The following is an 18,004-nucleotide window of genomic DNA, read 5'->3' as shown; positions in this document are numbered from 1 at the left end:
CCCAAGGAAGGTGATGGACAGGTGAGAAGGGTGAAAGGGGAACTAGAATGGAAATAAGAAGTAGGGGTGGGTTGGGGGGTGGGGAATCATCAGAAGTTAGAGAAACTGATGTTCATGCCTTCAGGTTGGAGGCTAACCAGATGGAACATGAGACATTGCCTCATCATAGCAACTGACTAGGTCATGAATTGATATTTTGGAATGGGAATGGGAAATAGAATTAAAATGGTTGGCCACTGGAAACCCCACCTTTTGAGCTGATAGAGCATCATTAGTTGGTTCAATCTGAAGCCTTCATCGTTTCCTTCTTCACAGATGATGCCTGATCAGCAGCTTCTGGTTTGTTTGGTCAGAAAATTTACCTTTGAGGACTCTTGAAAAAGGGCAAGGTGTTTAGGGAGGGAATTTAGGGTCTGCACACCTGTACGGCCACCTCCTTCCCCACACTTCTAGGGGGTTCGAACTTGAAGCGGTCAGGTAGCCATAATTGGGAAGTTTGCAGTCTTAGAGGATTGGAGGAGATTGAGTGGGGTCAGCAGCAGAAGGGGTGAGCAGCTTCAAGTTCCTGGATGTCAACATATCCCAAGGTCTGTCTTGGGCCCAACACACTGATGCAACCTCAAAGAAGGCACACCAGTAGCTGTACCTCATTAGACATTTGAGGAGACTTGATATCTCACCAAAGACACTGTCAAATTTCTACAGAGCTTTCTGACTGGTTGCATCCTTTATGAAGGGCCCCCATCACTCAGGGCATGCCCTCTTCTCATCACTACCGTCAGGGAGGAGGTACAGGAGCCTGAAGCCACACACTCGACATTTTAGGAACAGCTTCCACCTCTCCGCCATCAGATTAATGAAGAATTTACAGTTTTATTTTAAATGCCCTGCACTGTAGTAGTGCGACTATTCGAGTCGAGTATGATGTTCTCCTCAGGGATTGTCTGCTGGTGGGTAGAGGCCGATCCAGGATCCACAGATTCTGGTGCAGTGTGGGCAAAAGTGAGAGGTGGCTGTGGTTCGTGGTTGGGTCCTGCACTGTAATGCTGCCGCAAAGCGACACATTTCACCAGATAAAATCAGTGACAATAAACCTGATTCGGAAGGAATTTGAAAACAAGGATGCGGGTTTTAAAAGTCCCGGTGGCGCTTACCTGTGCAGAGTCACATACGCAGCACACCAAATCCAATCCAAGGTCAGCGAGTTGAAACATAATCTTTCTAGATTTTTCTGTTTCTATTTCGGATTCGCATCTTCAGATTTCCTTTCGCGCATCTCACACAGCTTGCTTCTCGTGACGATGACCGCAGCACATTAGATTTCATTTCTATCTTTACCCCCGTCCAACCTTCCCCGAAGACTAAGTCCCTGAGTCATGCATGCCTCGATTTACCATAACAGCGCCGAGCTCGTGATTACCTCAACACGCTCCCCAAGTGATAGGAAAATGAGGACGATACCCTGACCCTTCCTGTAAGTCCCGCTGAAGCATCTCGGCGCGAAAGGTCATTTTCCTGCATAGGTGCTGTCTGACCCGCTGAGTTCCTCCAGCACTCTGTGTGTGTTGACCCGAAACGTTTAACGGTCTGCTTTTCTCCACGGATGCTGCATGGCCCGCTGAGTTCCTTTCAGCATTTTGTTTGAAAGATGATGTACGTTCCATTCTCTGCACCTTCTTGTTCCGTTCAGTTCCCCTATTCAAGTTTCGGCAAGGTGAAAGACCGTGACGTCACAAAGGGATTGGAACGTTGCCCGGATGGGAGGAACATTATACTGGAGCGCTGGGTTGTACCTATGACGTCCGGGAACATTATACTGGAGCGCTGGGTTGTACCTATGACGTCACAAAGGGCAGGATTTGTAACGTCTAGTGACGCACAGGGGATTCCGTAGCCTGCATTCTTAAAGGCACTCTCTGACGCCGGCGCTGTATTTGAGTAGCAGAAGTTTAATTTGCGTCTCTTTCCTCGGCCAGTGTGGGATTATGGTAGCCTTGGTGTCAGGCATCAGCCCAGTGGATCCGATCGCCAGCTCCTGCCTGCTGTGCTCCGCCTGCCGCTTCTTGCTGATCAAACCGAAGCAGACGGAATGTGGCCACCGCTACTGTACCGCCTGCCTGGAGAATCTGTTCAGGTGAGTCAGGGGGACAGAGGTGGTGGATCATCGCCGGGAGGTGGATAGAATTCTCAGAGTTTGTCTTTTTAAAAATATGTTTATTACATAACTTTAATCCATATTTACATAGTTCTCAAATTAAAACTTTATCATCCTTGTACAGGATGGATCCCCCCCCCTTCCCCAGTAAGCCTTTTAATGCCCCTCTTATGTCTAACAAGCCTTCTCCTAGCCTTCAAGGAAAAATGCACCATGACAGTAAGCCATTCGGGTCCAAAGAGCTTAGGTACAGTCACAAAAACCGAAAATGTTTGAAAAGAACTCAGCAGCGTTTACGGGATAAGAAACAGTTAACTTCTAAGGTCGGAGTCACTTCATCAGGACTGAGCAAGAGTGAAAACAAGTTTAGACCAGGTAGCAGAGAAGGTGAGAGAGGGATCTGAGCGGAACACAGAAGATTTGTGGGATGAAGTAACGGACAGATAATCTCCATTGTAATCAGAATCAGTTTTAATATCAATGGCGTATGTTTTTAAATCGGTTGTATTGTGGCAGTAGATAAAATAAACTATAAATTACAATAAGAGATATATACTGTATATAAGTAGTGCAAAAACGGAGAGCAAATAATTAATGAAGTAGTTCATGGTTGGTTCATCATCCGTTCGGAGATCTGATGGCAGAGAGGAAGAAGCTGCTTCTAAAATGTTGAGTGTGGGTCTTCAGGCTCCTGTAACTTGTTCGTGATGGTAGCAATAAGGAGCGGGCATGCCCTGGGTGATAGGGTTCCTTAATGATGTATGCCCCCTATTTTGAAGAATCACCTTTTGAAGACGCCCTCAGAAGAGGGGAGGCTAGTGCCCATGATGGAACTAGCTGCGTTTGCAACCCTCCGCAGCTTTTCCCCATCCTGTAATGTGTGGCTAATGTTGTAAGTCTGGGTACTGATGTGGAGTCAGATTTACTGGGACATACATATTTTTAACTATTTATGGTTCTATTACTATTTATTATTTATGGAGCAACTGTAATGAAAACCAATTTCCCCCGGGATTAATAAAGTATGACTATGACTACTATACCCAGCGAGCCGGAACATACAAGAGAAATCTGGTTGGCAAAATGCCCCATCCTGAGACAAACAGAAAGAAGAAAAAAGTACCTAAAGTTAGAGTTTAGAATCTCAGTGATCAATATATGGACAGCGTGTGTATAGTTGAACCTATTTTCATTTTAAAATCCCTTCGGTGTCCACGCCTGCACCTACTGGTGAATTCTCATTGTGAAAGTGAAAAGCAATTTTAGGTGTTGGAAACCCGAAATCAAAAATGAAGTAGAAAATGCAGGGAGCACTGAGAAAATAATGAGGAAAAAATGTTAATGCAAGGGGTTCTCCTGATGCTGGGAATCCAGAGAAACACAGAAAATGCTGAAGGAACTCAGCATGCTGGCGGCATCTATGGAGAGAATTAAAGAGTTGACCTTCCAGGCCAAGACCCTTTGTCAAGACTCTCTGATTTAACATTTCAATTCAGTTTTTGTCCTGAAATGTTAACTCTGTTTCTCTCTCCATGGGCGCTGCCTGACCTGCCGAGTGTTTCCGGCATCTTCTGCTTTTATTTTGTTCCTAATTCTCACCTATAGTGGATAGTCTTCTTGAATCTTCGGTGAAGAGTGTGTTTATGGTGGAGTAGGATCTGGATGGGGACGTGGTCTGTTCTTGAGTCGGTGGAGTGATTTAGGCAGGGTAGTTGTTGGAAGTGGCAATGTGCCCGTGAGCCTGCTGCCCATATAGTTAGGGAGTGAAGAGGTTGATGATCTGCTGCTGAAGGACTTTCTGAGAGGCAAATTGAATGTGTTTAAAGATTAGATTATCTTTAATGTACAAAAAAAAAACGTGTTGTTCCTACAGAGTCCAAAATGTGCTGGGAGGAGGCAGCCTACACATGTTGCCAAGCTTCTGGCACCAATGTGCCATGCTGTTTCCAACATTGCAACAGGGTTGGCATAGTATCAATCAGCCATGATTGCATGGCAGAACAGACTCGAAGAACTAAATGGGCTAAATCTGCTCCTATGTCTTATGGTCATAGGAGAGTACAGCACAGAAACAAGTCTTTTAAATCACTAAGTCTTTGATGACAGTCAATCACCATGTACATTAATCCTACCCCAACCCTCTTTTTATTTTCTTCCATGCTCATAAACTGTCCCCAGACTCTATCACTCAGCTACCCAATGGGCCATTCTGCAGAGGCCAACTACTTATCCTTTCCTAAAATATAAGTCTATAGGGAACATGAATAGACTTGGCAACTCAACCCTGGTCAACCAGTCATAAAAATCAGAGCCCTGCAGCACTGACAAAGCCATCTCTCGATCATCCAACATCTATTTACAATAATCCAACACAGATGCTATATTATTGTCCCTTCAACACCTGTCACCACTCCACCCCATCTCGATTCTCCCTCTCGCATTCATGCTGGTGACCATTTTGCTCTCTTCTTGATCTTTCTGTCTTCACCCGTGTATTCATTTATCTTCGTCTATCTACCTCCCTCTATCTATCCACCTATCTTCATCTATCTATCTACCTATCATAATTTTTAGGTACTGCTGCTGCTAAGTAACAAATTCCATGACATATGTCTGTCCAAAGATCCCGCTTTGGACAATTTACAATGACTAACTAATGTACAATCTGCTAGGAGAAACCAGGTGAATTAATGATCCCTTGTCACATTTTCCTGTCCTTTCCCTACACCCCTGTCTTTCTTTAACATCTACAAATCAATTGACCTCTGTTTTGAACACAACAAATGAGGGAGCCTCCAACAGTCCTCCGACTGAGGGTGGAGAATTCCAGTGATCTCCCCTGAAGGGACTGAGTGCAATTTGACCCCATCCGTGCACTGCATCTTCTCTGGACAGCTGTACTTTTTCTTCGGTGTTCCTTTGGAAGGGAAGGGGCTTGACTGTGAAAAGCAAAAACCCAGCAATGGCTCAAACACTCACATACTGGGAACACCAAGTTAGAAGAAATGAATGTGAAAATATTAATCTTTTTCTGCATATTTTAGGACAGGAAATGAAGCGGATTGCTACATTTGCCAAAAGAAGGTTCTTCGTTCCAAGGTAGGACCTCTTATGTGTTGTAAGCATCTTATCACTGTTATTGCTGTTTGACGTATTTGCAAAGGAGGGAGATGTGGATTAGAGCTGGGCTGTGTTGTGGGGGTTGCAAGGAATGTTGCTTCGTGGGCACTGTCTCCAGGACTGACTTATGGGCTGCAATCTGTCAGAGAACTCAGATGGTTATATTATTGGACAATGGACACCCAGGGATGGGTACAAGCTAGAATTTAATTGAGGGTTCACAAGTTGTATTTGTAAGGTAATGGGTTCCAGGGATGAGTTACAGGCTGGAATTTAGTTGGTGAATTATACATAGAATAACAGATATTTGGTAGTGAGTTACCGTCTGGAATCTAGCTGAGGAGCATAGGGGGATTATACATACAATAATAGATACCTGGGAGTGAATTACAGTCTGCAATCTAGTTGGGGAGTTCAGAGGACAGAATAATGGATTCCCAGGAGTGATTTAGTTAAGGAGTTCAGAAGGTTTATATATAGAATGCTGTACTTGGGAGTGAGTTACAGGGTAGAATTTCAAGAGGTTCCGGTAGTTTATACACAGAATAATGAATATTCAGGAGTGAATTACAGACGGAATCTAATTGTGGAGTTCTGGAGGTTTATGTAGCGAGTAACGGATATGGGGGAATATCTTACAAATTGGAATTTAACTGGAATTCCTACGTAGGGAATGAGTTATCTGTGTTTTGCTGGAGAAGAGGGGAGATTCCCAGAGACAGACAGTAGTGAGTCATTAGTGCATGATGTTGCTTTGGCACGGTTCGGAGTGGTATTGAAGGCAGCCTCCGCTGGCTAGTTCAGGAGGTCTGCGCAGGCAGGGAGGATGAAGAGAAACACTGCGCTTCTGTGGCCACTCAGGGCTGGCGATGAACAAAGTTGATGTCATCACTCTTGGCCCCACCAACTCATGATCTCCAGGAATTTCCGCACATCCCTCTCCCTCCTTCTGGGAATTTTAATAGGTAAAATACAAGGGGGAACTAAAACTTTCCAAGAGGTGACGGGAACTTGAGGGATGGAAAGTTTTGCTTTGCTGACATAGGCCGTTCATGGGACTTGGTGGTCATAGAGCATTTGTGGTATAGAAGGAGGCCCTTTGGCTCATTGTGTCTGTGCTGCTCAGCTGAGTAGCATTGGGGTCGTAGCCCTTTAAGTACACATCTAACTACTATTCCATTGTAGTGAGGGGTTTCGGATTCACTCAACTTTTCTGCTAGAGAGCTCCAGAAACCCTACCATCCTTGAGGCAGAGAAACTGCTCCTCTCATTTATTCTAATTCATTTAGTGAATACCTGAGATATCTGATTGCTGGAAAGATGTGGAGACTTTGGAAAAGGTACAGAAGAGGTTTACCAAGTTGGATCAGAGGGTGCAGACTATGAGGAGAGGTTGGACAAAATTGGATAGTTTTCTCTGGAGCGTCAGTGGCTGATTGAAGTCTCAGAGGCAGAGGTAGGGTCAGCGAGCACTGCAGCAGGGAAACAGACCCTTCGGCCCATCTAGTCCATACAAACTATCATTCTGCCAAGTCCCGCCGACCCACCGACCCGCACCTAGATCGCAGCTCACCGTAACCTTCCTGTCCAAGTACTTATCCAAACTTCAAGTAGACAGTCAGAGTCTTTCCCCCAGGGGAAAAATAAAATGTCAAATACTAGATAGGCACTTAAGGTGAGAGATTCAAAGTTTACAGCAGATGTGTGGAGGAGAGTTCTTTCTGCACAGAGTGCTGGGTTACTGGAATGGGCTACCAGCAGTGGTGGTGGAATAGTGATGTTTAAGAGGCCTTTAGAAAGACACATGGATATGCAGTGAATGCAGGGATATGGGTCCTGTGCAGAGTCAGGTGAGATTTACTGGGTAATTTAATTTGTATCATGTTTGGTGGGCCACAGGGCCAGTCTTGTTCTATGTTCTAAAGCTCTCAGCCAGGGGAAATTGGTCCTTTATTCAATCATGGTTCCATATAATTTTCTACATGGGAATTAAGCCTCCCTTCAGCCCCCTCTGTTCCAGAGAAAACTCCATCCTAACCTATCTAATTTGTCCTTGGAGCTTGGATTTTCCAGCCCCAATAAGTCCCCTCCGTATGCAATCACGTCGTACCTGTATTGTGCCCAACGCTGTTCCTGTACTCTCAGCATGGCCAAAGAAGCATGTGCAAAGAATGCTGGAAACACTCAGCAGGTCAGTCAGCACCTATGGAACGAGAAACAGTGAACATTTCAGCTGTAAGACCATTCATCGGCTAATACTGATCAATGCTCTTTGACCTGAACTGCTTCTCTCTCCACAGATGCTGCCCAACCTGCTGAGTTTCCCCAGCATTTTCTGCTTTTATTTCAGATCTCCAAAATTTGTGTATTTTTATATGCAGTCCTAATGTGTAATTGGCCAGAATATATAGGGGCAGAACTAGGCCATTTGGCTCTTTGAGTTTGCTCCACGATTCAAATCCAGCTTTTTTTCACTCTCATTCTCAACCCCCTCCTGTGAACCCTCAACCCCCTTACTAATCAGGGATTTATCAATCTCTGCCTTAAATACACCAAAATGACTTAGCCTCCACAGCCCTCTCTGGCAAGAGATTCTCCACCCTCTGGCTGAAGAAATCCTTTCTCTTTACAGTTTTAGTCCTTTTATCCTGAGGCCATTCCCTTGGATTGTAGACTCTCCTACTAAAGGAAACATCCTTTCCATCTCTACTCTATCCAGGCTTTTCGGTCATGGGATTAAGGTAGATGGACAAAAATCATGGCATGGACAATGTGGGCCGAAGAGCCTGCTTTCGTACTGTATGACTCTACGAACCTCTGTGTTGTCAGAGCCGCCTTCTTACATACACAGATACATAGCAGCAGAGGTCCAATTGGCAGCAAGAAGCCGCAGGGAACAAGGTTTCCACCATTACCTAACCTCTCGCGTTTTATCCACGCTGCAGGTTTACCTGGACAGGGCAGCGGAGAATGACGCCTACGTCACAAAGATTCACTGCACGGCTCACTTGGAGGGCTGTGACTGGGTCGGTTCGCTGCGGAACTACCTGGTAAGTCTCTGTGCTGGGTGGGGGTGGTGGGGTATGGACTGAAACTCCCAGAGGGGATGGGATGGGATGCAAGGAGAAAGGGGGCTGGAGGAAGTAATACCAACTCCTGCCACTAGGTGGCCAGCAGGGACCGCCAGTGGAGTCCACTGGGTCCACATGCCCGCTGGATTCGAAACCGGTGGGAATGCCGGAGTGATTCAACGGGTCTCCTGCTGAAATGGGAGGAGGGGCAGCCTGCTTGTAGCAGGTAGTCCTGCTGTCTCACAGATCCTCATTGGGTTTGATCCTGACTTCTGGTGCTGTGTTTATGTGTGTGTGTGTGTGTTTTTAGTTTTCTCTCAAACTCCCACATCAGTGGTTTGGTGTGTTAATCAGCCACTGTAAATTGCCTTACTGTGAGGAGGTTAGAGGAAAGTATGAGGGGTGGGGTTGTCAGATTTAAATTCTTTACAGGGAGAGTGATAGGCTTATGGAATGCATTGCCAGTGGTGGTGGTAGAGGCAGAGAGATCAGACGTCTCCCCGGTACATGTTACATGAATGATAGAAAAATGGAAACATATGTAGGAGGGAAGGGTTAGATTGATTGTAGCGTAGGTTAGAAGGATTGTGGGCCGAAAGGCCAGTACTGTTCTGTATTCTATTTTCTATAAGTGGAATAAAGTCAAAGACTAGAGTTGAGTTCATTGTCACATCCACAAGTACACGTAGGCACAGGTGCAATGAAAACTTTCCCTGCAGCAGCCTCACAGGCACGTAACATCAGATAAACAGGATTCACAGGAGGCACAAAATTATAAACATAAATTATACATGAAAGAACGGACAAAAGGTCCATTGTAGTGCTGGGATTGTTTTGAGAGCTGGCAGAGAGACAGTGGGTCGAATATCCTCTTCCTGTGCCATTTTGAGAAGAAAACTGAGAAATTCACCCCTCTACTGATTGAAAAACAGCAGATCACCTGCCGTATCAGTAATAGTGGGAGCTTACTGTGTTTCTGTCTTCCAGCAAGTACCTGCTGGAAACTCACGGGTGTTCCCGGCAAGCCCAACAGTAATGCCAGAGATGATGACCTCCAGAGCATTTCAAAACTCTAACCCTAACTCAAAATCTCATCACCTGGTCTGCAGAGCAGGTAGAACTGGCCCTTCTGAGAGATACACTCTCTTAGAACAGAGATGAGCAGGAATTTATTGGTGATTCTGTGGTACTTACTGCCACGTACGGCTGTGAAGGCCGAGTCAGTGAGTATATTTAAAGCAGAGGTTGATAGGTACTTCATTAGAGAAGGCATTAGTGATTGGCATTACCCCTAGTTGGGCACTGGGGTGGACTCATTGGGCACACAATCCCTGGCACAGCGGCAGCGTGGTTCACATAGAGCACAACTTTTTACTTGTGTAGATATGAGTTTTATACTTATTGATCATTTTTGGTCTCTCTCTTCCCTCTGTTTTTCCCTTTTGTGCTCTTCCTCATCTTTCTTTCTCTTTTTCTCTGTTTCTTCCTAACTCTCTCTCCCTCTCTTAATTTATACTCCTTCCTAAACACTTTTCTCTATTTTCACTCTCTCATTTCCTTACACTTTCTTTCTTTCTATTCTGTTTTTCTTTCTCTTTATTTCATCCATTCTTTTTCTATCTGTCCTGTCTTGATTATCCTTTCCTTCTTGCTCTCTCTTCTTTTGCTTTTTCCTCTTTCTTGCTTCGCCATGCTTTTTCTCACATTCTTTCCCTCTCCTCTCTCTCTTTTCATCATTCCTATTTCATTCTCATTCTCTCTTTCCCTCTCTCATTTATTTTCCTTGATTTCACTTTTCCCTACTTTCTCTCTTTTCTGTCTCTCCTTTTCTTGTTCTCTCTCTCCTCATTCATTTTCTTTATCCCACTCTTATTCGCTCAACCCCTCCTCTCTTCTCCCCCTCTCCCCCCCTCTCTCTCTCTCTCTCTTTGTCTTCCCCCTCCCCTCCGCACTCTCCCTGGCTTCTCTCTCATGCAGCGTACACACCGGGCACAGTGTGGTTTCCAGGTCCTGCCCTGTGCCAATGTGGCATTTGGCTGCGAGGCTGTCGGTCCCAGGAAGGACATGTTGGTTCACGAGACCCAGCAGTGCGAGTGGCGGATGGAGCGTTGCCCCCGTTGTGAGACGTTCTGCATCCACAAGCTTCTGGAGGTGGGGTGTGTGCGCTGGCTCTCAGCTTCAAAACCCATTGCTGTAGTGCCGTCCCAAACTACTTCCTCGGTGCAAGAGCGAAGGGAAGGTGATGGGAATTTTAGAAACTGACCAGGTTGGGGAAAACCAAGGAAATTCCAGAGTTTGGGAGCTCAGTTGGTGGAGGCGTGGACTTCAGTGGTGGAGTGATGAAACTCAGGGATGTATAGAGATAGAGACTGCAAGTCAGAGAGGAGAGAGAGTGTCTCCGGACAGACAAGGCGGAGAAGCGAGTGAGAGTAGGGAAGGGAGAGGCGGGAGAGAGGGAAGGGGTTGGAATGAGAAGGGAGGGAGATGGTGGAAGGTGAGGGACGTGGGGGGAGCAGCACAAGATGGGAGAGAGGGTGGAGGGTGAATGAGTGGGGGTGAGAGAGGATGGAGGAAGCTGGAAGAGATAGGGGGTAGGGTGAGGAAGCAGAGGAGAGAGAGGAGTTGGGGAAAAGTGGGAGGTGGGGGTGGAGGATGGGTGAGGGGATGTGGAAGGGGGAGGGTGGTTGCCTAGGGTCAAGGGGGAAAGGAGAGAGGGCTCTGGATGAGGGGGACAGAGGAGGGAAGTGAGAGATAAGGCAGAGGAGGTGGTAGGGTGGGGAGAGGGGTAATGGGAACGAGAACAGTTAGGGAAACTGTGTGTCACACTGCCACAGCACCAAGGCGTGAGGTGGGAATCACAGGGCAATGGAGTTCTGGGTATCGGGGTTCTAGACACTGCGGGTTAGGAGACTGGGTCGGAGGAAGTAGGAATGGAGGGGTGAGAAATGACTGGGAAAGGGTACAGGGACCAGGAGTCCAGCATGAGGGGACCCTGGTGCTTGATCCTGCTCCGCATCCCTTTTTAGTTAACTGCACCCTGAAGGGCCCTATTCCCAACCCGACGGCCCTGCCTCCTCGTCCTCGTCCATGCGGTAACGTTACTGACCCTCCCCCCACCTCTCCCACACACATGCGTCGTGTACTGTGTCCGTCTGCAGCCTATAATACAGTCGACCTCCTGTCTCTGTTTTCCAGGACCACATGGCAACGTGTGGAAAACAGGAGAGCTGCCCTCTCTGTGGCCAGGCCGACTTGACAAAGACGGAGGTAAGAATCCATTAATGAGAGCTCCCTGCACGGCCACCACTCTGGCCCTGTAACTTCCTGGGTACTGTCTGTGTGGAGTTTGCATGTCCTACCTGTGACCATGTGGTTTCACCACCACCCCCACCCTCCGTGGTGGTCAGGTGGGGGGTGGGGGGGGGAGGCGGGTAAGTGTAGGTGTTGATTGGCTTGTAAGGATGAATAGGTTACAGTGAAATAAATGGAGGATTGGGTCAGATTGGTTTATCTGAGAGCTAGTATGGTGTCCATGGGCAAAATGGCCGCTCTTCTATGTCACAATAAATATAAGAATGTGATTCCTTCAGGGAGGGGATTAGGTTGGATTGAATGACATGCAAGCTAGTATGGAGTCAATGAGTTGAATGGCCTCTCTTCTATGCCACAAGGAAGATTCCTTCAGGGACATGCATCTGCCTTCCGTTTCCCGTCGGAACATTCCCTGTGTGACGCCAGACCCAGCAATATGATTGGCTTTGGGGCAAATGGGGATAGATAATAAATACCAAAGTTAAACTCGTGTTTCTTGTCATCTGCACAAGTATGTCCAGGTGCAACGAAAACTTGTATCAGCATCACAGGTACATAATGGTTGGCACAACACTTTATAGTGCCAGTGACCCGGGTTCAATTCCGCCGCTGTCTGTAAGGAGATTGCATGCTTTCCCCGTGACTGCGTGGGTTTCCTCCTGGTCCTCCGGTTGCTTCCCATATTCCCAAGATGTTAGGGTTAGGCTTAGTGAGTTGTGGGAATTTTCCAATCGCCACCACTTCTTCAGACTGTATTGATTATTAATGCAAACGATGCATTTCACTATTTAGATGCAACGAATAAAGCTAATCTATAATCTTTATACTAGGTAGGCAGTAATCACAAGAAAAACTTAAAATAATTATAAACTATACATGAAAGATCACAGTTAGAACAAAAGAGGTCCATTATAGTGCAAAGTGGTCGTGGTGTTGCTGTATTGAGGTAGTGATGAGGGTTGTGCAGGTTGGTTCAAGGACCGAATGGTTGAAGGGAAGGAGTAGCTGTTCTTGGACTTGTTGATGTGGGACTTCTGGCTTCTGTACCTCCTGCCCGAGGCAGCACCTTCTGTAGGTACTCCTGAACGGTGGGGAGGGATGTGCCCGTGATTTACTGGCCAGAGTCCACTAACTCTGCATTTGAATAGCCATGACAGAGCAGGATGTAACCAGTCAGGACACTTTGAATGATACATTCCAGAATGAAACCAATGGCAGCCTCTATTGTCCCATGGGTGGTGGGGTTGAGCTGCCTCCTTGGGGAAACCTTTGGCTTCTTGAGACGGCATTATAGATAGCGATGTAAATATCCTGTGAGATGTCAGAGGAATTTGACCTGTTTCGTGTAAGTGTAACAGTTTGGATCACTCTTGCTGACGCAAACCCTTTACATTTATTTCTCTCTTACAGTTGGAACAACACTGTGACCCCCTCCATGGCAACTGTCCCAAGGTGAAGGTGGCCTGTCCCTTTAAGGATGTCGGCTGTCTGGAACAGGTTAGTATCCTAGTGTGCACGTCAGCTGATCTCCGCTCCGAAGCCCAGGTATGAAGTGCTTCTGAGTGGACACAGGATCAAATGGCACTGCAGAATCAGAATCAGAATCAGATTCATAATCACAGACTTATGTTGGGAAAGTTTTTGCAAGATGTAAAAATTGCTATAAGTTATGAAAAATACATAATTAAATAGTGCCAAAAGAGGAGTATCAAGATTCCGCTCGTGGCTTCAGAGTGCTCCTGTATCCCCTCCCTGATGGTAGAATCAGCTTGTCCCGAATGGTGAGGGTCCTTCACGGTGAGGCTGCCTTCCTGAGGCATTGCATCTTGAAGATGTCCCTGATGCTGGGGAGGGTCGTGCCCATCGTGGAGTTGGTGGAGTCCACGACCGTCTTTAGCGTCTTTCTGTCCTGTACAATGGGGCCTCCGTCCTGGGCGGTGATGCACCCAGTCAGAGCGCTCTTCACCGTGAGTCTGTAGGAATGCCCTAGGGTCTTTGGTGACATATGAAATCTCTTCAGACTCCTAACGAATTATAGCCACTGGTGATTGTATCAATGTGTTGGGTCCAGGACAAACCCTCTGAGATGTTGAATCTAGGAACGTGACGCGGCTCATCCTTTCCACCGTTGACCCCGCCCCGCCATCACTTGGCCTTGCTGACATTGAGTAGTGTAGAAGCGACACTAACTACATCTCGCTCCTGTACGCCTCCTCCTACTGGCCCCCTCTGACCCTCAGTGTCTGTGTTGAACACAATTATAGCTGATCTGTCTGTGTGATTCATTTCCCTCCATTCCCTATTTGTATTCATTTATCCAAAAAAAAGTGTGTTAAAGCCCCTACTTGTATCTGCCTCTATCACTACCCCAGCAGGCCATTCTATCCCCGGCTGTAAAAATCCCCTCAATTTAAGTGCACGTAAATTGACCTTCCACCCTGGGAAGTAGATTTTGGCTGGCTACTCAATCTATGTCTCTCACAAATTTCTAAACCTTTACCAGGTCTCCTTTCAGCCACTGGTCTTCCAGAGAAAGTAACCCAATTTTGTCCAACCTCTCCTGACAGCTCATACCCGCTAAGCCAGGAAGCATCCTCGTGAAGTTCTTCTACACCCTCTCCAAAGACTCCAGATCTTCTCGCCCAGAACTGTGCATGATATCCCCAAGTGAAAACTGTTATTCAATTTCCAGACTTTTATACTGAATTCCCTGCCAATATTAACCATTTCTCTCTCCACAGAGTTGCGTGTTTTTATTTCGGATAGACTCTGATGTTCCTTTGCTCTTTTGTTTCTCCCACCCTACCCCCTCAGTTTCACCGGGAGGATCTGAACGAGCACCTCCGAGTTGCCCAGCAGACTCACCTCCTGCAGGTCCTGTCCCTCGCCACCAGCCTGAGATCCGGGAGAACCTGCGGCGGGGACGCGCCCCGGGAGCCCACTGAGAAGGCCGGGAGGATGCTGACGGCCGAGCCCTCCAGGGTGTTGGACGGCAACACCGAGTCAGAGCTGGGAGTTGCTGCGGACCGGGGCCTGCAGGCCCTGGAGGGCCGGGCCGACGGCCTGGAGAGGTCAGTGCGCAGCCTGAATGGGGAGCTGGACCGCTACGCCCAGGTGATCGAGGCGCTGCAGCAGAAGTGCCTCCACCTCGAGCAGACCATTCACGCCCTGCAGAAGAAGCCAGGGCTGCGCTCAGCAGAGCTGTCAGCGCAGGCAGGCCTGGCTTCCCCCACCCCGCCCCTCAGCACCAACGGCGTCCTGGTCTGGAAGATCAAAGACTTCTCCGCGAAGATGGCGGCGGCCAAGGCAGGACAGCGGCCGTCCTTCTACTCACCGCACTTCACCACCCACCCTTTCGGCTACCGCCTCTGCTGCCGGGTCTACCCCAACGGCGACGGCGCTGGCAAGGGCAGCCACCTCTCCCTTTTCCTGGCGCTGGTGCGGGGCGACTATGACGAGGTTCTGCCCTGGCCCTTCCGGCAGAAGGTCACCTTCCTGCTGCTGGACCAGGCCGGCCAGCGGCACCTGCGAGAGTCCTTCTCGCCCGACCCGCTGAGCAGCTCCTTCCAGAAGCCGCGGAGCCACATGAACGTGGCCAGCGGCTGCCCCACCTTCGCCCGGCACGAGCTCTTCCAGAAGGGGCCCAGCCAGTACCTCAGGAACGACACCATCTACATCAAGGTGATGGTGGATCCCATGGGACTGCAGCTGTGAGATGGTGGGAGATGGGGAGTGTCCCCAGGTGTGAAATCATCTGCCTGAGTGGAAACAACCCTTGATATCTCACTCTCCGGTGTGACGACATGGAGGGAGCTTTACTCCGCATTTACTCTCTCTTGGGAGCAGGTAACAGGGTAGAGTAGAGGGGACTTCACACTGGGACAGTGCAGAGGGAGTATTCCCATATATCTAATTCATGCTGCCTCAAACTTGTATCATGTAACCGGGCGGTGTAGAGGAAGCTGTGCACCGTATCTAACGTGTTGTCCCTGCCCTGGGAGTGTGCACTGGGACATTGTGGAGGGAGATTTGCCCCGGTGCGACCTGTGTTACCCCTGCGCTGGAGGTAGAGTACTGTGCAAAAGCCTTAGGCACGCTGGAGTGTTTATATGGTTTCAGACGGAATGGCCATTCACAGAGCCTCCATCTCAACATCATCGAGGCTGTCTGGGATTACCTGCAGAGACAGCAGTACAGCCAAAGTCTGCAGAACAACCGTGACAAGATCTCTAGGATGCTTGGAACAACCTACCAGTCAATTTTCTCTTAAAACTGATTGACAATGTACCTGACAAAATTGATGCAGTTTTAAAGGCATCAAATATTGATTTGATTTAGTTTTTTTTAACTGTTTAGTGCTTTTTGTAGTCATTTTTTTTGATATTTAGAAACTTTTCAATTCATTATTTTTGAGAGCTTCTACTCTTTACAGATTTTTTTTGCGCGTGCCTAAGACTTTTGCACGGTACTCTAAGTATCAGGCCAGTGTAGAGGGATCTGTGTATCAGACGTCTGCTGTCTCATTCCTTTAGATACGTAATGAGGCAGTGTGAACTTTGCTTTGTGCCTCACCTATACCGTCCCTATTTAAGGAATGTGTAATGGGACAGTGTAGAGGGAGCTTCACTCTGTATCTAATTTATTTTTAATATTATCAGACTATTTCCGAAAGCAGTGGCCATAGTGCATCTCTGTAGTAGTTTTAAAAAGACTGGGGATTATGAACAGAGTTTCAAAATCTGCCTGCCACTCAGAGTCATACCTCATTGTAACAGGAAGCATATCTTTACAGAACTTTATTAGTGAGCTTTGCAGAGGAACGACAGAACAAGGGATGAGGTTCCACAGTATCTGCTGTTGGTGTGGGCGTGTCTGAGATGGGACTGTGGAGGGAGCTTTGCGGTGTCGTTAACCCTCATTGTCACTGTCTGGAAGGCTTTGATGGGACTGTGTAGAAGGGGGTTTCATCCATATCTAACCCTTCCCATCTCTGCCCTGGGAGCGGCAAAAGGAGAGTGATTTCTACTCTGTTTCTAATTCATGCTGTCCTTGAATACGTGTATCATGACGGCGTAGAAAATATATGCTCTGTACCATATGCCTGCCCTGGAACTGTGTGACAGGACGGTGCTGGGGACCTGTGCTGTGCTAAGCTAAATTGAATGGTGGCAAGGCTGACAAATGTAAGATCGGCATTCAGTTCCTGCCGTTATCTGTAAAGGGTTTGTACGCTCTCCCTGTGACTGTGTGGGTTTCCCCCCCCAGGAGATCCAGTTCCCTCCCACGTGCAAATTCGTACAGTTTAGGGTTCATGGGCTGCGGGCTTGCTACGATGGTGCCGGAAGCTTGGTGGAACTTGTGGGCTGCCTGGCACAATCCTCACGGATCTGATTTATGGACGGCACGGTAGTGTAGCGGTTAACGTTAAATTATCATAGCACCAGGAACCCTGTAAGGAGTTTGTACGTTCTGCCGTGACTGTGTGGGTTTCCTCCGGGTGCTCCAGTTTCCTCCCACATTCCAAAGTCGAACCGGTTAGTAGATAAATTGGTTCCATGGGTGAGACTGGGTGGCGTGAGCTCGTTGGGCCGGAAGGGGCTGTATTGTGACGTGCCTCTAAGCTAAGCTAAATTATCCCTGTCAAGGAAGTACTGTATCGGACCTATGCTGTCCGTGCCCAGGGAATATTTGACAGGAGCCTAACCTGTGCTGTCCGGATCAAGAAGGGAAGGTTAATCTCCCTTTGCGCCACCCACCTCCCCTGCCCCAAAGGGGGAGCGAGACATGGGGAAGTTTAATGCTCAGTTTCTCTCTGGACTATTGGGTAGCCTGAACTCCAGGAGACGGCTGACTCTGGGACTCTGTTTACTGCACTTTAATCCTAATGATATCAAGTTGTATTTATTTATTTATTGATGTGACTAATTTATTGACTCTTGGATTTCTTTGTAATATTGCAAGTGCCGCGCTGAATGTCAATAAAAGTTCATAAAGATGATGGGCCTTTATGGAGTTATTGGAGTTGGTCTCTGATGCTGGGAGATGCGCACCCATCTATAAATGGTACTGCAGCACACACGAGGTGCTGGAGGAACTCAGCAGGTCAGGCCGCGTCTACGGAAATGAATAAACAATCGATGTTTCCACTTTTTAAAAAAGGAGGGAGAGAGAAACTGGGGAATTATAGACCAGTTAGCCTAATGTCGGTGGTGGGGAAACTGCTGGAGTCAGTTATCAAGGATGTGATAACAGCACATTTGGAAAGCGGTGAAATGATCGGACAAAGTCAGCATGGATTTGTGAAAGGAAAATCATGTCTGACGAAACTCATAGAATTTTTTGAGGA

At 47.6% G+C, this 18,004-nt stretch overlaps 1 protein-coding gene across 1 annotated transcript; it reads left to right on the top strand.

The window, feature by feature from the left end:
• Positions 1-1,909: 1,909 nt before the first annotated feature.
• Positions 1,910-17,656, top strand: LOC140198191 (TNF receptor-associated factor 2-like). The gene is made up of 7 exons (XM_072259211.1): positions 1,910-2,134; positions 5,200-5,254; positions 8,221-8,325; positions 10,324-10,497; positions 11,542-11,613; positions 13,069-13,155; positions 14,473-17,656. Exons 1-7 carry the CDS (start codon positions 1,986-1,988, stop codon positions 15,370-15,372), a joined length of 1,542 nt encoding a protein of 513 aa, XP_072115312.1. The 5' UTR covers positions 1,910-1,985; the 3' UTR covers positions 15,373-17,656.
• The last annotated feature ends 348 nt before the right edge of the window (positions 17,657-18,004 follow it).

This window comes from Mobula birostris, chromosome 5, assembly GCF_030028105.1.
Source record: "Mobula birostris isolate sMobBir1 chromosome 5, sMobBir1.hap1, whole genome shotgun sequence".
Lineage (NCBI taxonomy): Eukaryota > Metazoa > Chordata > Chondrichthyes > Myliobatiformes > Myliobatidae > Mobula > Mobula birostris.
Note: the sequence above shows the minus strand (reverse complement) of the source record. Positions and strands in the feature narration are given on the sequence as shown.

Coding starts and splice junctions, on each gene's coding strand:
- LOC140198191 (XM_072259211.1), top strand. CDS start 1,986: ATGGTAGCCTTGGTGTCAGGCATCAGCCCAGTGGATCCGATCGCCAGC. Junction 2,135..5,199: donor TGCCTGGAGAATCTGTTCAG/GTGAGTCAGGGG, acceptor TGCATATTTTAG/GACAGGAAATGAAGCGGATT. Junction 5,255..8,220: donor AGAAGGTTCTTCGTTCCAAG/GTAGGACCTCTT, acceptor TCCACGCTGCAG/GTTTACCTGGACAGGGCAGC.